Genomic DNA, 21121 nt, shown 5'->3' on the forward strand with positions numbered 1-21121 from the left:
CTAATGAAAGATGCTATCCCATTATGGGAAATGTGGGATCCAGCATTCGTGTAGCTTGACCCATACTTAAAGTCAGGACATCTCAGCCTCTCCTGCCGTGATTTTGACTGTTCATTTTTTAAACTGTCTCTTGTATGTCCCTCAACCGTATGGAAACTACAGCGCTAAATCGCTGGAGTACCCCCTTAATTTGATTATTTTCCTCAATCTATTGATAAATCCTTTGGTTTAAATGGTGAAAATGGGTAACACTTAATTCTACATGTCCGTAATTTCCTGGAAACAATAAATGGAGCTTTGCTTTCCAAAAAAATCTCTATTGTTAGTACCAAATTACATAGATAGTATTGAATGTCTGAATTATATGTGTAAAATGTATCCTCTACATAGTACCCTTAAGAATTTTAATAATTGATTTAAAAAAGTTGTGTCAATAGCATGTACTTTTTTGCTAACAATCACACAATGCAATGTGTCAAATCTTATTTGTATAAGAATTAACCTCGTGCCAATCTACAGCTTTCATAACTATAGAGTCAACTACTGAGTGTCTTAAATAGACAGCAGTGTATGAGTAAAAAGCGGCTGATTTGTATACACAGCCATAGTTCTTTCTAAGAAAACTTCATAGGACATTATTGGAAAATTATGGACCTAAAACAACAAATGACAGTTTATCAGACTTCAAGGTACGTCTTGAAATTGTTTGTTTTCATATGACTAGCAGTCAAAAACTCAAATTCAAAAAAAGTCAGAATTCTGACTTTAAACTCAGAACTCAAATACATTTTTCACATTTTCACAATTCTCTTCCGCACATTTCAAATGATGTTAAACAGAGAAAAAAACGGCAAATCCTGACACTGGACAAGCTGGACGCAGAGAATGTTTGTTATTTGTCCTTAACAAATCACTTTAAATAAATTTAAATTGTGGATTCAAATTGTTTTCACTAGCATTTTGTACAGTGCATTGCATGATGCAAGGTAGACACGGTCCACCACAGCTGGCTGCAAATCAACGTCCCATTGGAGACAATTAAATTATGAAACACAAAACTAAACCACCTCTGCCTCTCTCTTTCTACATCCTATTCCCTATCTTCCGGCTCTCTGTCTTCCTCCTCCCTTTCCCTCTTTGTACCGTTCTGTTTCTCGTCTCCTCTTTATTCCGTTACATGAAGACACTGGCAGAGACACAATGTCAATGCAGCAACATTTCTCTCTTGTTCTCCTTATCTCTCCATCTCACCACTTGTCTTGTCCTCCTTCACACCCTCTCTGCGGTGAATAAACAGCCAACCATAGTCCACACATCATCATCCCAATGTATTCTTATTTATCTGTTCATATGTATTGTGCATGTGTGTGTGTATGTGAAGCACTTTGTAACAGCGTGTTTTCAAAAGTGCAGTACAAATAAAATGTAACTTATGAACTGATTATATCTAGGTATATTCTTTTAATTTATGTTATGCCTTTGTTTCATGTAGCCAGCCTTATGCTTGTTATTTAATTCCATGCTTGTGTTTAATTTGTAGATTGCAGGACTTTTCTAATTGCTATAATCAGGGCTGGGTACCGACTGCCGAATTCAATACTTTATAGGTAGTGACCGAATTTTCTCCTTAGTATCGAGTATCAAGAAATGCCTCGTCATTCAATACTAAATTTCAAAACCTAAAGGAGTAAATCTCATCAGCGTCACTGAGCCAATAAGCATGCAGCATACTTCTACCAATATCTAATAATGCTGCTGATTGGCTGTTGTTACACGTTGTAGAGACATACAGGAAAAACTCTACGTTACACAGAGATGGAGCTCACGTAGTAGGAGCTGAAAAATAAAAAAAAAAAGATCTGTGCCATAATGTGTAATGTTGAAATTTGTTTTTGTTAAAATGAATTTTTATAAAATTAGTATGGAAAAAGTCACGGTATTGGTATCAGTATCGACATCTTTTTAACGATACCCAGCCCTAGCTATAGTACATCTTTTTTTTTCTTCTACTTAGGTAAGATTCCTTCTAATAAGCCCCTAGGGGTTTCCTTAATCTCACCTGCACAATCTTGTTTTTTTTTTTTAAAGTTGTTTAAAAAAGTTAAAGCTGTTGCCTTGATTTTATTGCGCAAAAAAAAGAAAAAAACATGTCTCCCTCCATCATGCCATACCTCCTCTCCGCTGCGGTAGATAAGCAGGTCAAAGGGAATAGCAGCCACCATGTCGATGAGGAACCAGCCTTTGAAGTAGTGGACGGCGATACGCACCGGGTGGCTCACCACCTCATCATTAGCATTCACATATGTTGTCCTGAGAGAAAGAATGCAGATTATATTAAAATGACCGACTTTATAGTTGTTATTCTAATACTTTTGACACTACGAATATTCGACCATCAAATCCACTAATCAACGCGGCACATTGTTGTCAAATATTTTTTCCTCTGTGGTCTTAACATGCTGCAGTAATAAAGTAGTGGCAATTTGAGTGCGGATCGGGCCGCATTTTTCGTCCGAGCCCGGCCCGCGTCCGACAGAGCAGTAAGTGAGCCCGGCCCGAGCCCGACAGGCATTAAGATATTTCTGTCCGAGCCTGGCCTGAGCCCGACACAGTTAAAATCAATCCGATGGGACCCGACGTCTAGTGGCAATGTATCAGATATGCATGTAATTCCATCAGATATGCAGCAGGGGGTGGTGTGGGTAAACCAGTTCTTCTGCAGTGACAGGCGGTAAAGCAGCTGACATGGAGTGGACATTTTCGCTATCCAGGAGTGCAAAATGAGGATGATAAATGAGGACTGTAGCAACAGCGAGCAAACTGTTAATTTATCAGGGACACACAGATGTTGGCTAGTTTCAGTTTTTGCACTTTCATTATGGCGTTTCATTGTAGTGAGTAGGGTAACTTTTGAATATCTGTTTGCACTGTTTATAGCCTTTTTTTCTCTTTACACTTGCCTGAGGAAAAGTTGTTAATAATCTGAGTCCTTATGACAGCTCATTCCGCTATTGATGTTTTTCAATGAACAAATAACGTTCATAAACTTACCGAAATCTGGGGACATTCAAGTTTATTGGCGAGATTGCATATATCTATATAAGTATATATCCTGCATATATTCGACCATTTGTCGACTATCGGGGAGTAGTTGATGACCACTAAACTACACTATTGGATAATGCCCTACAACTGTGAAAACCAGTTTGTACCATATTCTTTGATAACCAATCCTATTATCGCAAATGCTAACCAGAGTTTCGTCTTTCACAACCAGTTCTAATAACCGTTTCATGAGGACAGAGCACAGGGTTAGGGAATTAGACCTGCAGCATTTTTGTATTTTTTTAGAATAATTCTGCTACTACTGCTGCTGGAGCAGTTTCTACTACAAATAACAACCATTGTTGTAACTTGTTACTACTACTATTACTACTACTACTACTACTACTACTACTACTACTACTACTACTACTACTACTATTATACTGTATACTAATGTGTTTAAAGTCAGACCTGAAGTTGATGAGGATGTCAATGATGAACATGATATCCACTATGAGGTCCACCACATTGAGAGGCGAGCAGGAGTAACCACAATTCTGCTTGGCTACCTCTTCCTGAGAGGAGAGAAGAAAAGCGGAGAGGAGAGGAGAGGAGAGAAGAGAGAGGAGAGTAGAGGAGATGAGAGTAGAGGAGAGGAGAGAGGAGAGAGGAGAGAAGAGAGAGGAGAGGAGAGGAGATGAGAGTAGAGGAGAGGAGAGAAGCGGAGAGGAGAGGAGGTAAGAGGAGAGGAGAGGAGAGGAGAGGAGAGGAGAGGAGAGGAGAGGAGAGGAGAGGAGAGGAGAGGAGAAGAGAGGAGAGGAGAGGAGAGGGGAGAAGGGGAGAGAGAGGAGAGGAGAGGAGAGGAGAGGAGAGGAGAGGAGAGGAGAGGAGAGAAGGGAAGAGGAGAGGAGAGGAGAGGAGAGAAGAGGAGGGGAGAGGAGAGGAGAGGAGAATGTAAAAGAGCAGAGTAGAAAAACAGAGAAGACAAGGGAATTTTAAGATACAGCTCTAAAAATAGAACAGTGATGTGTGCGTACCTCCTTCATATGGATTAGCATTAGAGGTTTCAAGATGATTTACATACTGTACATATGTAGACCAAAAATGAAGAAATGGCACAAAAACAGGGCTTTCAGCAGGATCCAAGTCTTAGTTGAAGCTACGGCGCTTAAACACACAAATCAGGTGTAAACAAAAGCTATAATAAACTATATTTGACAAGAGATACATTGTCCTGAGAAATACTATCTACCTTTACTTAGACTAAATATTCAGTGCCATGGAAATCCTCTGTGTACAATAATACTCTATCACTATTTACCAGCAGACGTGCTGTCACTCTAAGGACATTCTCACAGTGGAAGTCCATTCTGCTCTGTTCATTTGCTGTGGAAAGAGAATGTTGATGCTACTGAATCAACATTTACTTTCTATCAAATTAATAGATAGTGTTATTATAGTAAACTAAAACTAAAACTAAAATAAGCAGTGAAAAATATTTTTAGTAAACTGAAACTTACTAATAACTAAAACCTTCAAGTAAAACTAAGGGCGTTTTCACACCTACCTCGTTTGGTCCGGACTTTCGGACTTTTCAGTTTGATCCGAACCAAAATTACAGGTGTGAAACCTCCCCCGGACCACGGTCCGGATCAAAAGACCAAATTTTGGTCCGATAAAAAGAGGTGGTCTCGGTCCGGACCAAACTGAACCATGGTCTGGTTCGTTTATAGTGTGAAAGCATTTTTTGGATGGTTCGGACTTTCGGACCAAATACAAGGAGCTCTGGCAGGGTCTCCTTGTGTTACAAGACCGGGGAAGCTCCTTTAAGGAATAGCTCGGTGCTTAGTGTGTAGACTACATGAGAGAGTGACGGTGAATGTGCTCAGAGCAGACAGCTGTCGGCTGTCAGAGCTGAGAATACATCAGCAGTTTATTTGTTAAGTGGTAGTAAATGTACAGTTTAGGTTTCCGTTTGTCTCTGAATAAATTCTCCAGAAAGAAAGTTCCTGTGTCTCGCTTCTCAACATCACAACAAAACAAAAAGAGCCGCGGCAGTAGGAGAGAGCAGCAGTCAGTAGGAGAGAGTAGCAGTCATTAGGGGAGAGCAGCAGTCAGTAGGAGAGAGCAGCAGTCAGTAGGAGAGAGCAGCAGTCAGTAGGAGAGAGTAGCAGTCAATAGGAGAGAGCAGCAGTCAATAGGAGAGAGCAGCAGTCAGTAGGAGAGAGCAGCAGTCAGTAGGAGAGAGCAGCAGTCAGTAGGAGAGAGCAGCAGTCAGTAGGGGAGAGCAGCAGTCAGTAGGGGAGAGTAGCAGTCAGTAGGGGAGAAGCAGTCAGTAGGAGAGAAGCAGTCAGTAGAGGAGAGCAGCGGTCAGTAGAGGAGAGCAGCGGTCAGTAGAGGAGAGCAGCAGTCAGTAGAGGAGAGCAGCGGCCAGTAGGGGAGAGCAGCGGTCAGTAGGGGAGAGCAGCGGTCAGTAGGAGAGAGCAGCAGTCAATAGGAGAGAGCAGCAGTCAGTAGGAGAGCAGCGGTCAGTAGGAGAGAGCAGCAGTCAGTAGGAGAGAGCAGCGGTCAGTAGGGGAGAGCAGCGGTCAGTAGGAGAGAGCAGCAGTCAGTAGGAGAGAGCAGCAGTCATTAGGGGAGAGCAGCAGTCAGTAGGAGAGAGTAGCAGTCAATAGGAGAGAGCAGCAGTCAATAGGAGAGAGCAGCAGTCAGTAGGAGAGAGCAGCAGTCAGTAGGAGAGAGTAGCAGTCAGTAGGAGAGAGCAGCAGTCAGTAGGTGAGAGCAGCAGTCAGTAGGAGAGAGCAGCAGTCAGTAGGGGAGAAGCAGTCAGTAGGAGAGAAGCAGTCAGTAGAGGAGAGCAGCAGTCAGTAGAGGAGAGCAGCAGTCAGTAGGAGAGAGTAGCAGTCAATAGGAGAGAGCAGCAGTCAATAGGAGAGAGCAGCAGTCAGTAGGAGAGAGCAGCAGTCAGTAGGAGAGAGTAGCAGTCAGTAGGAGAGAGCAGCAGTCAATAGGAGAGAGCAGCAGTCAGTAGGGGAGAGCAGCAGTCAGTAGGAGAGAGCAGCAGTCAGTAGGGGAGAGCAGCAGTCAGTAGGAGAGAGCAGCAGTCAGTAGGAGAGAGCAGCAGTCAGTAGGGGAGAGCAGCAGTCAGTAGGGGAGAGTAGCAGTCAGTAGGGGAGAGCAGCAGTCAGTAGGTGAGAGCAGCAGTCAGTAGGAGAGAGCAGCAGTCAGTAGGAGAGAGCAGCAGTCAGTAGGGGAGAAGCAGTCAGTAGGAGAGAAGCAGTCAGTAGAGGAGAGCAGCAGTCAGTAGAGGAGAGCAGCAGTCAGTAGAGGAGAGCAGCGGTCAGTAGGGGAGAGCAGCGGTCAGTAGGGGAGAGCAGCAGTCAGTAGGAGAGAGCAGCAGTCAATAGGAGAGAGCAGCAGTCAGTAGGAGAGAGCAGCAGTCAGTAGGAGAGAGCAGCAGTCAATAGGAGAGAGCAGCAGTCAGTAGGAGAGAGCAGCAGTCAGTAGGAGAGAGCAGCAGTCAGTAGGAGAGAGTAGCAGTCAGTAGGAGAGAGCAGCAGTCAATAGGAGAGAGCAGCAGTCAGTAGGGGAGAGCAGCAGTCAGTAGGAGAGAGCAGCAGTCAGTAGGGGAGAGCAGCAGTCAGTAGGTGAGAGCAGCAGTCAGTAGGAGAGAGCAGCAGTCAGTAGGAGAGAGCAGCAGTCAGTAGGGGAGAGCAGCAGTCAGTAGGGGAGAGTAGCAGTCAGTAGGAGAGAGCAGCAGTCAGTAGGGGAGAGCAGCAGTCAGTAGGAGAGAGCAGCAGTCAGTAGGGGAGAAGCAGTCAGTAGGAGAGAAGCAGTCAGTAGAGGAGAGCAGCAGTCAGTAGAGGAGAGCAGCAGTCAGTAGAAGAGAGCAGCAGTCAGTAGGAGAGAGTAGCAGTCAATAGGAGAGAGCAGCAGTCAATAGGAGAGAGCAGCAGTCAGTAGGAGAGAGCAGCAGTCAGTAGGAGAGAGTAGCAGTCAGTAGGAGAGAGCAGCAGTCAGTAGGAGAGAGCAGCAGTCAGTAGGAGAGAGCAGCAGTCAGTAGGGGAGAGCAGCAGTCAGTAGGAGAGAGCAGCAGTCAGTAGGGGAGAGCAGCAGTCAGTAGGTGAGAGCAGCAGTCAGTAGGGGAGAGCAGCAGTCAGTAGGAGAGAGCAGCAGTCAGTAGGAGAGAGCAGCAGTCAGTAGGGGAGAGCAGCAGTCAGTAGGGGAGAGCAGCAGTCAGTAGGTGAGAGCAGCAGTCAGTAGGAGAGAGCAGCAGTCAGTAGGGGAGAAGCAGTCAGTAGGAGAGAAGCAGTCAGTAGAGGAGAGCAGCAGTCAGTAGAGGAGAGCAGCGGTCAGTAGGGGAGAGCAGCGGTCAGTAGGGGAGAGCAGCGGTCAGTAGGGGAGAGCAGCAGTCAGTAGGGGAGAGCAGCGGTCAGTAGGAGAGAGCAGCAGTCAATAGGAGAGAGCAGCAGTCAGTAGGAGAGCAGCGGTCAGTAGGAGAGCAGCGGTCAGTAGGAGAGCAGCGGTCAGTAGGGGAGAGCAGCGGTCAGTAGGGGAGAGCAGCGGTCAGTAGGAGAGAGCAGCAGTCAGTAGGGGAGAGCAGCAGTCAGTAGGGGAGAGCAGCAGTCAGTAGGGGAGAGCAGCAGTCAGTAGGAGAGAAGCAGTCAGTTGAAAAAACTCCGACACAGAGAGAGGATACGAGAGGAAAGGGAAGCCCGTCTACAAACCAATCAATTCTAAGTATCGTACGTACGTATGTGATGACGGCAGGACGTAGTTTTGTCACGTATAGTTATTTAGTGTGCTTGCACAACTGTAGTGTGAAACCAAAACTTACCGGATCAAATGTATACAACGTAACAAAAACATGAACCTTGGTCCGGACCTTGGTTCAGACTTTCAGGTGTGAAAACGCCCTGAAACTAAACTGAAACTATATTGCCAGGTTAAAAAACCTAATAAAAGTAAATAATGAATTTCCGTCAAGTCTCGTGACTTTGAACTACGGAAATTGAACGGACTTGACATGAGATGGCACTGTGAAGTATTCTTTATATACAGTCTCATTGCTAAAGTAGACTAAAGTAGATTAGAAATTGAACATCATGTCTATTCTCCAACCATGTATTTTGAATGTTTATGTAGCTACATACTTCTGAGACGTTCTATCTGGCCTCAACAAAAAAACAAACTAAAACTAAATATATAAAAACTAAACCTTTCTGAAAAACTGAAACTAAACCTAAACTAGCATACACACTCTGAAAAATAACTAAAACTAAACTAAAATGGAATCGAAAAGTCAAAACTGAAATGAAATGAACATTCAAAACTATTAAACCTTGCTATCAAGGATCGTATGTTGTATAGGTGTAAAGGCCTATGAAGCGATTTGGTCATTTGTGATTGGGCAATATAAATAAAATGTCCATGACTTGACATCAGTCTGTTGAATGATTGTGTCCCTAGATGAGAGCCCACCTGGTCGTTGAGGAGGAATGCGGCTGAGTAGGGTGTCAGGATGGCGGTGTAGATGACCAGCAGCAGGATGAGCCAGTCCCACACCGCCTTGAACGGGCTGTAGTGCAACACCGTCCACTTGTGGATGCGGGGGGCCTGGAGCTTGTACTCTGGCAACACATCGGCACCCAGAGACAGCACCTGAGTAAGATAAGATAAGAAAAGATCAAACTTTATTGTCTGTTTCACACAGGAAATGGTATTGCATCATCTGCTCCAACAATCAAAAGATACCACTTAAAGCTTTAAGTGTACACGATTACTTATTGTGTAACTTTTTGATATTAATGAACGTCCGTTACATTCAAGCCATTGCCAAATGAGTTGCTACAAAGCTAATTCAGACTATCAGCTCCACACAACTCTCTCTGGATTTCTCAGTGTGACTATGTTCAGAAGATTGAGGTGTCCGGTGACTTTCCCGCGCAGAAACTCAAGTGAAGATAATGACCTCTTCTGAAGAGTACGTCATGTTTTTTCAATCCTCCGTGTCCTCCTTGGCTACTAGCAACTGTGTGGAGGGGGTGGGTGGGGGGGTGGTGCGTGATCACGGAAGGCTTGTATCATGTGGACGCGCTGACAGTTTGGTTGTCATTACTTAGAATTCCTCATGGGGGGGGACAGAAACTACTCACTATAGCTTTAAAACACAAACATAAAAAAACATCTGTATGGTCACCCAACAAACATCTGACACAGCTTTCCGTCATGCACAGAGAGAGGGAGGGAAGGCAAGTGTTTAGGAATGTAATGATACACTCAACTCACGATTCGATACGATTTACTTGTTACGTTCACGATACGATTTTCTTGCGATTTCTTAACAGAATGAGCTGCAGCCAAATGACAGAAAATATTCCTTTTTTTATATAAACAGTGCAAAAAACAAAAAACTCCTCTTATCAGAAGTGACACTGAAATTGTAGTTTATCTTAAATTACAAAAATGAAATGAAAAAATGTAGAATTACATTTTTAAAACAAATTCCACATCAAAACACCTAAATAAATACTTTGTAGAAAAAAAATCTCCTTAAATGAATGAACTAAGAACAAATAGATCGTTTGAAGTGAAATCAAAAGTAGATTACGCTCTAGGCCATTAAAAAATCAATTTATTTTTCTTCTCAACCTGTTTTTAACTTCAAACATTTATATTGATGTTTAACCAATTCACGATGCATCATTGCATCCCTGCAAGCGATGAAGCAAAAGACGAGGGGAGAAGGATTAAAGGAAAAGAAAAAGAGGGGGCTAAAGGGCTGAGAAAGCAAGGAGGTGGAGAAAAGGAATGACAGAATAGGGGAGGAGAGAAGGGAAAAATAGAGTATACTGTATCACCATGAGACTGTGTATACAAAGTGATGGAAAATGAGTTGGCAAACATGCAAACTATGAACACACACACACACACACACACACACACACACACACACACACACACACACACACACACACACACACACACACACACACGTTTGCACACAGCCTGAGTGCATATAGCAGCTCCATGAAATATACATTGACTTCCATGACATGAGTGCTGTGCTTACTCAGTGGCTATAACAACAGCATTTTGCAATTACGGGGATAGAGCCAGTGTCCTTTGAAGATGACAAGAGCTGTTCTGAAGGCCTCGACCCTCTTAAGGTTACCCTCCCAGGCACTGAGTTCAGGATATTGCAAACGCACAATAATGCATGGATGTAGGAACATAAAGACACACACACACACACGCTGTGGAGGAGGGTCTAGCTAGTCCACACAGCATTCCGGGATGGGAGAAAAACGTGCTCTGGTTTATTGGCATTTCTTTAAACCAATCACAATCGTCATGGGTGGTGCTAGACCCTGCATGGAGCCCCGGTGCCTCTGCAAAATAGCCTTGGGAAGGTACTTGTTTTGGTGGAACATGTGTACGTTCAAATGTAGTTTAAGTCGTGCAACAGAAAACTCAGATTGAACAAATAGTCTAACTAGCTGTCTGGATTTACCCTGCAGAGATCTGAGGAGCAGTTAACCCTAGTCCTCAGAAATCCACCAGAGTTTAGAATTCCAACACAAAGAAAGAGGAAGGGGACGGACATCTGGCCGAAAAAAAGGACATGAGGCGAAATTTCTGGCGGCAACGGAGCAATCCCGGAAGTGGAACGTCGTGGGTGGTGGTGATGGCGCAGTGGATATGACACATGCCTTTGGTGTGATCTGGGTTATTATGGAGCTGTTCTAAGTAGCTTAACTTGCAGTAATGTATTCCATCGCTCTGCACTGCACTCGCCCTGGAGGAGAGCAGGAATGAATCAGTATACAGATGTATTAGCACAGCCTGCCTCATGTCTCTGCTTTATAGAATCACACAGTGAACTGGAGAAGATTGGCTACTGTGCTAAAAAGCAAGGGCAAAAGAAATACTGAGCTATAGAACGCAAGTGACAAATCCAGAAGAGAGATTTGCCTGACCTTCACTGTGTACTGTTGTATGCACCGATGAACAGTAGAATAACGGAAATGCATGAATGGAGGAATGGAGGGTGGCTTATTGTGGACAATAATGTTGCTGCCATATTGTCACATGTATCACTATCAAAATACCTTACAATATAATGCAATCCAATACAACACCAACAACTTTAGCCTAGAGGTGAATCATTACCTCTCACACACACTCTCTTAAAAAGAACAGTATGCGCTTTACATAGTAGTATGTACTATGCAGATAGTATGCAATTTACAATACAGCCAGAACGTTTAGAAGAGATACACACTGTTGTCACATTATTCCTTATTGGGTTAAAAATGAAATAGTGAGTATGAGGTTCAATTACTGACTTCAAAGTTAAATTTGAAAGTAGTGCAGGCCACTTATCTACTCAGAAGCCAAAAGGGCAGGTGTTTGAGCACCACCTGGGGGTCTATCTGTGCACGTGCCTGTCAAGGATCGTTGTTGAAGAGTGTCCTAAAACTGGGAAGGTATTACTGTTCTCCCAATATGGCTATAAAGTCTTTCCTAGCCTGTTTCCTAGCCCGCCTATCCAGCTGCAGATCAGCACTTTCAAATTTCAAATCCAGTACATGGGCACAGAGCCACTGTGCATTTTATATAGGTGTGTAATGTATTGTCAGGTTTTGACATCGTATTGTCCAGACAGTCACTGATGTAAATCCCTCTGTAAGATCATAATCACTAAATATGCATTAAAGCTTTAGTGCGTAACTTTTTGATATTAATGAACATCCGTTACATTCAAGCCATTGCCAAATGAGTTGCTACAAAGCTAATTAAGACTATCAGCTCCACACAACTCTCTCTGGATTTCTCAGTATGACTATGTTCAGAAGATTGTGGCGTCCGGTGACTTTCCCGCGCAGAAACTCAAGTTTCTCTTCTGAAGAGTCCATCATGTTTTTAATCCTGCGTGTCCTCCTTGGCTACTAGCAACTATGTGGAGGAGGGGGGTGCGATCACGCAAGCCTGTATCATGTGGACGCCCCGACAGTTTTGTTGTCATTACTTAGAATTCCTCATGGAGAAGACAGAAACTACGCACTATAGCTTTCAGAAGTCAGAAATCATTGGTGAAAATGCCTATTCACATATATTTTTTCCATTTCCATTGTCCATTTCTAAAAGATGTCAATGTTTTTTTCAAAATGATCCACTCTGCATCTATGCTGTGTGACCATGTAGGTTTATTCCAAATAATTGCTGTAAACTTGAAGCAAAAATTCAGCACCAGAGCATCAGACCAATGGACACATTGGTATGTGGGTTGCAGTTGACCTACAGTAAGTTTGGCCTGGGAGGCAGTGACTAGTACAGCAGACTGACCGAGTCCAGACTCAATCTCCAGAGAAGGGACGGAGTGTGAGCAGTGTGGAACAATCAAGTTCAAACAAGAATCATACTGATAATAAAATGAAAAAACACACCAGAATCGATAAAGGACAAGGTAAAGTCTTGTTTTGAGATTCCGGTATTATACTGAGTCCTGTATTCCCAGGTTGGCACAGAGGCTTATGATTCTTCCTTCACCTCCTCTCACCTCTGTCTTTTTTCTCAATTCACTCCATTTTGCTTTCATTACTCTTTACTCCATTTCCTGTCGTTCCTTTTTCTTCCTGCCCTCCCTTTGACCTGCTAAATCTTTCTTCTTTTCTTCTTTCTAGTTTTCTTCCCTGAACGGCTCATGTCCTCCATCCAGCTATCCTCACTCCATCTTTCCACCTCCTTCTCTTCTTCCACGCACAGTGCAGTCAAGTCACTTTTCACTCATGCTGTTGCCTATTACCATTCATCCTTCCTGTCTCATCTTCCTTTCTTCTCCTGCTTGAATTACCTGTTTTTCATCCCTCTCTCTCTCTCTCTCTCTCTCTCTCTCTTACACCTTTACTTTCTGACTATCAGTCGCCCTTCATCCTCGCTCCCACTTTAATTATCACTCTATTCCACTGTCCATCTGCGTTCTCGCTTTGCCATTTTTCTTATAGATACCAATATTTGGCACAATATCATTTGATTTATTTATTAAAGATAAGCATGAATATTTTCAGTGTATATCCTCTCTGTAACTGAGCCAGCTTTTTCATATCTAAGCCAGGCTTCTGGCTTCTTCAAAGACTTTATTTTCAAGTATTTATGAATTGGATGGATTTCATGCAAGTCCATGCTTGCATAAAATCCCACTTGCACTGGTATTTTGTTCATAGAGATAATGGAATACTTAAGCTTTTCTTGGCAACTGTATCGATTATAATAGATAAGAACCAAACTTTAATTATCAGTTGATGTGAGTGTAATCACTGTTCTCCTTCATCTCTTCTATGGGGAGTACAGCAATGCTAGCTTGGTTTATGTACACAACAAATGAGCCAGCAAAGCACATGACATACAGTACTTGTAAGAACTCTATACATACAGGACTGCTATATGTTGTTAAAGTAGTCAATGCAAACCTAGTCTATGTCAATGACGTTCCACTTCCGGGATTGCTCCGTTGCCACCGGAAATTCTGCCAGATTTCACTCTTTTCAGCTGGGTGTCCGTCCCCTTCCTCTGTCTTTGTGTTGGTGTTCTAACCTCCGGTGGATTTGTGAGGACTATGGTTAACTGCTCCTCAGATCTCTGCAGGGTAAATCCAGACAGCTAGCAAGACTATCTGTCCAATCTGAGTTTTCTCTCGCACGACTAAAACTACTTTTGATTGTGCATGTTGCAGCAAAACAAGTTCTTTCCCAAGGCTATTTTGCAGAGGCACCGTGGCGCTGCCCGGTGCTTAGCGCCGCCTTGACAATTGTGATTGGTTTAAAGAAATGCCAATAAACTAGAGCACGTTTTTCTCCTATCCCAGAATGCTTTGTGGACTAGGAAGGACTCGCAAAGTGAGACTATACCCTAACACGCACACACGCATACATGCACACACGCATACATGCACGCACGCACGCACACAGACAGACAGACAGACAGACAGACAGACAGACAGACAGACAGACAGACAGACAGACACACACACACACACACACACACACACACACACCCTGTGGTTCAGTTGATTGGCCCTCAGCTGTGCTTTCCCTGCTGGAGTATCTTGCGGGTTATTTTAAGACATCTGTGTGAAACTAAAAATCATTGCCATGAGGACTGTTGAAAGTGCAGATGTCAAGTCACATTTAAGTGCAGACAGGGCAGAGTTAGGACTGCACTGGAGGGTGAAGACTTGTGGGGGGGGGGGGGGGGAGGGGGGGGTTTCCAGCAGACAGCAGTGTCATCAGCGAATTCTGCATCATTTTTGCAGGAGTTTGACATCCATCCCTAAAACTGATGGGGATTTGCCTGGACTGCATCTGGTACAATGGGTTAAGGTCAGATTATGTGTGCTAAATTTTTTTCAATGAACTGTTTGGCTTGAAACTATTAGGTATATAAAATAACAATAAAATAGACAGTTAAGTCTTAGGACAGGCTACATGCAAACAGAACTGTATTCTTTTTTCTTTATATGACACTGTATGGATTACAGTGACAGGAAATTAAAAGAAAGATGGAAAGATAAAATATATAGAGAGAGGAGAAAGGAAATGACAAAAAGATAGTTAAGTGTTTCACATGCACCTAGTCTCGCATGTCCAGGCCTTCCTCCACAGCGCTGCGGAGGAGGGTCTAGCTAGTCCACACAGCATTACAGGATGGGAGAAAATCATGCTCTGGTTTATTGGCATTTCTTTAAACCAATCACAATCGTCTTGGCCGGCAATAAGCGCGGTACGGAGCCACGGTGCCTCTGCTAAATATCCTCAGGAAGGAACTTGTTTTGGTGGAACGTGTGTACGTTCAAAAGTTGTTTTAGTCGTGCAACAGAAAACTCAGATTGGACAGATAGTCTAGCTAGCTGTCTGGATTTACCCTGCAGAGATCTGAGGAGCAGTTAACCCTAGTCCTCACAAATCCACCAGAGGTTAGAATGCCAACACAAAGAAAGAGGAAGGTAACGGACATCCAATCAAAAAGAAGGACATCCAGTGGAATTTCCGGCGGCTACAGGGAAATCCTGGAAGTGGAAGATCGTATATATGGACTAAACATGCACCGTACACATCATCTGAGGAGATTTGTTCTTATAAAAACTTTCTTAGTAGAACTGATCAAAGATAAGGTAGAGAATTTGTTACAAAGCAGCACAAAGAAGGACAAGGTCACAGTATTGACCACACGCACAAACGCACGCACGCTGTTTCTTATCTTTCGAGAGAATTTGCAACACAAGTAGAGGTGGTTCACGTTGTGAAATGTCCAAAAATGATATACTGTACATCACGCACAGTTGACAGTTGACCTCCTGAACATTTTACCTGCAACTCGTAACTACAGTATAACACTACTTACTGGTGCAAGTTGCATCTAGCTTAGAAAATCTTTCTTTGGTTGTGTCTGATCAAAAACAAAGGTACCAGACATAATTAAAGAAAAAATGTCTCGGTCAACCAGCCCTCCTTAGACCTTAGACGACCCAACAGCACCTTTCAGTCCAGCTCTCTGTAGACACACGCTGGCTGTTTTCAAACGTGATAGGCTGCATGTTGAAAACTTTGTGCGGGTCTCAGAGGGGAGTGAACACATTTTTCGGTAGCTGAAGGTAGTCAGGCAGCACACACCATCCTTCTGCTTGGGAGGGGTGCTGATGGTTTTGGGAGGCTTCCACTTCTCAAATTGTGTGAGATTAATTTGGCAGCGACGCTTGTGTGGATGCTTGTAAATAATTACAGTTCAAGCATGCAGACAAATGGATACAGAAAAAAAAGTGATATTTTTAGCCAGACATTAATTACCATCTTTTCAAATGGCTCTTTGTTCCAATTTAGAGTGAAGGAGTTGGACTGAGGACATTTTCAATCAACTGTATTTCATCAGTTCAAAGCATTATGGGAGTGTGTGTCATATGAATAGCCCTCTTCACTTCCTGTGGCGTTGTATCAGCCACATGAGAGTTGGTCTAGTTAAAAAGTGTTATTTAGAAATTTGAAGCCCAATGTCTATTTTTAATTTTTCTAGAAAGTCTAGAAAGTGAACCCACATCCCTGAACATGTGAAACCTATGAAGGTAAATATGGTGCAAAAAGGGAGAGCTTGTAGAATACAATGTGAGAACTTGCAGAACAAAAGTGCTTTAGTTTGACTGTTAAAAAGTGTTTAGATAATTAAAAGGTATTTATTTAGAAGCGGGCTGGCTGCTAGTTAGCTAACGCTAGCATGCTATTCCACCAAGTTTCCATGCTACATAAATAAGCCAGACAGAGTTGTCCCTCATCTGGCGATAGAAACCCTGCTTTTCCCGTTCTGTTAGCTCAGAGCTCCACAGCCTAAGTCCACAGGTACAAATTAGTTCTGCACCAAATGTATCGTCAAGAGTGTTGTGAAAGTCGAGGTGCGCAGATTGGCCACTTTGTGATGCGAGAGAGCACATATGTGAAGTTGCAGTGACAGATTCCAGAGGTTGTAATCACTGAGTTGTGGTTGTGATGGAAAATGAACCAGAGTAAAAAAAAAAAGTATACGAGTAAATGTTGCATTTTAAGTTTGCAGCTGTCATTGTGTTCATGTAAATATCAATCTACGCATTTGTGAATATTTTTTCTGTAACTTCACATTCAGAATACAGGTGTGTGAACATTTTCTACAAGTGCAAATTTCAACTTACAAGTTCAGATTTTTTTTACAAGCTCTCATGTTTTTTTTCTTTTTACAAGCTCTCATGTTTTTTTTCTTTGTTTTATTTTTACAAGTGCAAATTAAATTTTTACAAGTACAAATTTTAACATACAAGTTCAGATTTTTTGTTCTGCAAGTTCTCACATTGTATTCTACAAGCTCTCCCTTTTTGCACCATATTTACCTTCATAGAAACCTCATACACATACAGTATGTAGACACATGCTCACTGTTTCATAGACATGGACAGCAAGCAATGCTTAGACAAACATTTTCCTCCTATCCTGCTTGGTAAACCGGATGCTGAACATTTTCAATAAGAGAGCAATGGTTACCAACTGCTGTTTCCTCCTCAAAACACACACTTGAGGCATCAATGGAGGAATCAAACTAACCTCCTATCACCTGCAATTTCCACCAACTGCGGAACGGCTGCAGACCGGCTCCGCTGCGCGTCGGCTCCGTGCTCCGCTGTCCTTCAATACCCACCAGGTCCGTATTTGTTACGGAATGGCTGCGGCCATGACTGACAGCTGAAGTCACGAGGACCCACGAGATCTCGCAAATTCACATATGAACGCGCATTATGACGTTTTCAAGTTGTAGTGCAGGGAAATATGATCCGCCGTGAGCACGGTGTATTTTATTTTGAAAATTAACCAGATTTTTTATTTTCTTTCTGTGCTCAACTTCCTGTCCCGCACTATCTGCCGTGTGCTGAATTGCTGCGGAGCTCTCCGGCATCCGGCAAAAATAGAAGCTCTGCGTATCTGCTCCGGAGGGCTGCGGATCGCCGGAGCTGGGACACAGTCGGAACGCAGCCGTTCCGCAGTCAGTGACTTTATTGGAAACCTATTGACTCCGCCGCCGTTCCGGAGCGGATCCGCAACTGTTCCGCAGTTGGTGGAAATTGGGGGTCAGCCTCTCTGTTTGTCTTCTCAATAGACAGACTCTTGGAGTGCACCGTATGTGTATGTGGTACACACTTTGGTTCTGGGTGTCCACTTTTGTGTTTATGCATTAAAAAGTGTCTCCTCTGAGCTTTCTGACCACAGTGGAAATCTGTAGCAGGAAAAGTGAATCATCTTCTTGACTTCATGTTGTTTATGGAGAAGGAGAACCAGGAAATAAGTAGGGGGGAATCATAGACAGTAAAAGAAATGAAGAATGTGACGCCGTAGCTTTCCACGGAGACCAGTGAAGGATATTAGAAACACTTTCCCGGTGATGGCTGAGCGTTACTGAGCAGCCTCCAACTGAGCTTGAAGACGTAGATGTGACGTGAGCAACCTGTCTGAAAGTTGGAAGTCTTCTGGTAGCTGTGCCAAGAGAAATCTCAATCATTCCCAATCTAGCAGAGACGGAGAGCGTAGGTATATGTAAGGAGATAACATAGGCACAGGCTAATTATTGATCACTAAAATGCTAGTTAACATTAGTAATTAAACTTAAACAGCTAATGGAAGTCCAAACTGCCTGAGAGCTTCTCCTGTCTACGGTAATTCCTCTACTATGAGACAGTAAGTCTCGTGGTTATGACACAATCGTTAGCCTATTTTTATAAAAACATCTGCTACGGAGCCATAACGTGAGGTACAAGGTAATGGAGCCTTTTATACATTGTCGTGTTTCTTTAGAAATAAACAATGGACAAATAGAGTCTTTAAACGCTTCAGATGTAAAGTTATTCACTGTCAAAGTGACGTCAAAATGAATGGCAGTCAATGGGATGCTAACGGCGGATGATGGCTTGTTAGCATAAAAATGGCTCCATAGGAGGTACGCTTTGTGGACACTTGCTTACCCCCTTGGGGGAAATGTAGTCTACATCCACGACGTTCCACTTCTGGGATTGCTCCGGTACCGCAGGAAATTCCACCGGATGCATGTCTTTTCCGTTTCCTTCTGCTTTCTTTGTGTTGGCATTTTAAATTTGCTGGATTTATGAGGACTATTGTTGACTGCTCCTCAGATGTCTGCAGGGTGAACAGGTTCTCACACTCATCTCGTAAAATACGGACGCTTGGTCAGGTTCTTATTGACGCTAAAAGTCTCCTTTAGCGCTATAAGTAAACGTGCTTGGTCGGGACTATTGCCATCCCTTTAGCGCTATAAGTAAACGCGCTTGGTCGGGACTATTGCCGTCCCTTTTGACGCAGTTATGTTAAGGAAAAGGTCGTGGGTGGGCGTACGGTTCCGTGACACTAGGGGAAATGCAACGCTACCAAGCCACGGCCGAGCGACGTTCGCCACTGCGATGTGTAGTTACATTTTTCGAGAGGTGCACGTCAGGCTACGGCGTAGATTTTACACAGAAGCTTAAGAACAGTATAGTAGAGGCTACATGCAGACAGAACTGTATTCTTTCAAACTAACCTCCTATCTGCCTCTCTGTTTGACTGCTCATTAGACAGACTGTTGGAGTGCACCATATGTGTATGTGGTACACACTTTGGCTCTGAGTGTCCACTTTTGTGTTTATGTAGTGGAGACAGGGAGCTGTTTGAAGTCTACAAGTTTGAAAATGAAAACGATCTGGGGGTGTGTGATCTTACCAGGCCCCTGCTGCCCCCTCCTCATCTATGCTGTAGGCTAGAGGATCAAGGCTACATTGGTAGATACTAGCATATCAAATCTGAATCTCTGGTCAAACTGTTAGAGTTGCATTGTGGGAAATGTAGGTAGCAGGTTTTGACAAGGAAGAAGAAAGTGTGGAATAAAAACGGCAGTGTATCTGGTTTTGCTGCATCAATTTTCATCCCTTTTTTGAAAGTCTGTCCATCCTGTGCCTGACAATGTTATAGCGATGCAATGCTATATCGGTGGCATACTCTTTTAAAAAGGTTCAGATAGCAAATAGCTCAAACAACTTTGTTTTTTAACTCTTTGCTGTGATGTTTTCTCTTTATTCCCTTACGTGATATATTTGTGATTTGAGCAAAAACTAAACGTCATTATAATGTGGATATGGGAGGTACAAATTATATTTATCTTGGATGATCAAAGAAAAGTGTTGAAAATCAATCTTAAAAGTTTAGACCTGAAATTCTCCAATTGTGACAATGTACAATAAGGTTGTGTTACTCAATAGCTTTGCCATTAATGAGTGTTGGAATGTGTCTGATGTCTATTTGAGAGAAAGAGAAAAATGTTGTGTGTATATACAAGTGTAGATATGTTAATAAAGTTATGAATAGTGCTGTATATATGCATTAACTATAAGAACTATTAGTATGTGCTTGTAGTGTACTTGTATACGTTTATTTATGTGTATTTGAGCATATATGTATAGTTATCAGGGCCAGTGATCCATGCACAATCTCACACCCTTCCTCTGCTGTGTGTGTGTGTGTGTGTGTGTGTGTGTGTGTGTGTGTGTGTGTGTGTGGTGCACTTCCTCAGGGCAAAGCGTGAAGTTACACAACAAGTTACACAACCACTTTCACATAATATAGATTGGTTTTATAAAACGAGACGAAAAAGATGAAGGGAATGATGAAGAGAGGGAGAAAAAACGGTGAGAGCAAGAAGGAGAGAGGTAGTGCTTCCGCATCTGGTGTGTTTTTGGCGTAAGAAATGCAAAAAGCATGTTCAGTAAAAACACCATAATACTCTGCTTTCCCAAGGGCATGGTTTTCTGACATTGCAGAAAGAATCCTGCATATCGTGGCAGTACATCCATACACGCTCCATCCATGCACATAGGGTCAAATGATGATGCAAAGCAACAGTCTGAAGTGCTGAAACGGGCCTTTATTGATCTGCTGAACACAGTCAGCTCTCTGAATGCTGAGGTGTCTGTCAGTGGCCCTCTACCGCCAGTCAGAAGAATAGTTGAGAGATGGCTTATTAGTGCATTTTATTGACAATTTCAACTTTTTCCGGGACCGCAGACATCTTTTTAAGGCAGATGGACTTTTCCCCTAACAAGTCAGGAGTAAAGCTGTTCACGTTTAACCTACTTTACTTCCTGGCTTCCCCATCTCTTCCCTCTGCCAAGGACACGAGACAAGAGGACTCTAAACAAGAGGAAGACATAACACAGCGTGGCACAGATCCACCACAGCCCCGGCCTAAGAAGAGATTTGACCGTGGGCGATGTCAGAGCCGAGACAAGGACTCTCAACCCCCCCTCTACCCCCCTCACCAACACCAACGCCTTTGAGGATCCATCTCCTTCACCGCCCCAAACCACATCCTTGTCACAGTTGTCTCCAGTCCCCCTTTCCCCCTTCCCTCTGTTGGAGTTCACTAACCAGATGAAGGAGCTGGTTACCGCTGGAACCAAAATTACCCCTCACCCTACTCCCATTATTGCTCCCTGGCGTCCACCTGCCTTGACAGAATCACC

General features: G+C 43.3%; 1 protein-coding gene across 3 annotated transcripts in view; it reads right to left on the reverse strand.

The window, feature by feature from the left end:
• kcnh2b (potassium voltage-gated channel, subfamily H (eag-related), member 2b) overlaps nucleotides 1-21121 on the reverse strand; it is a 319040-nt gene that overhangs the window by 24885 nt on the left and 273034 nt on the right. For all 3 annotated transcript variants that reach the window (XM_031298279.2, XM_031298278.2, XM_035998114.1), the window contains 3 exons: nucleotides 8527-8706; nucleotides 3517-3620; nucleotides 2172-2310 (listed from right to left, as the gene is read on the reverse strand). In XM_031298279.2, the coding sequence (XP_031154139.1) occupies nucleotides 2172-2310; nucleotides 3517-3620; nucleotides 8527-8706 (423 nt within the window). The remainder of the gene's footprint in view (nucleotides 1-2171; nucleotides 2311-3516; nucleotides 3621-8526; nucleotides 8707-21121) is intronic.

The sequence above is a fragment of the Sander lucioperca genome, chromosome 23 (genome assembly GCF_008315115.2).
Source record: "Sander lucioperca isolate FBNREF2018 chromosome 23, SLUC_FBN_1.2, whole genome shotgun sequence".
Taxonomy (NCBI): domain Eukaryota; kingdom Metazoa; phylum Chordata; class Actinopteri; order Perciformes; family Percidae; genus Sander; species Sander lucioperca.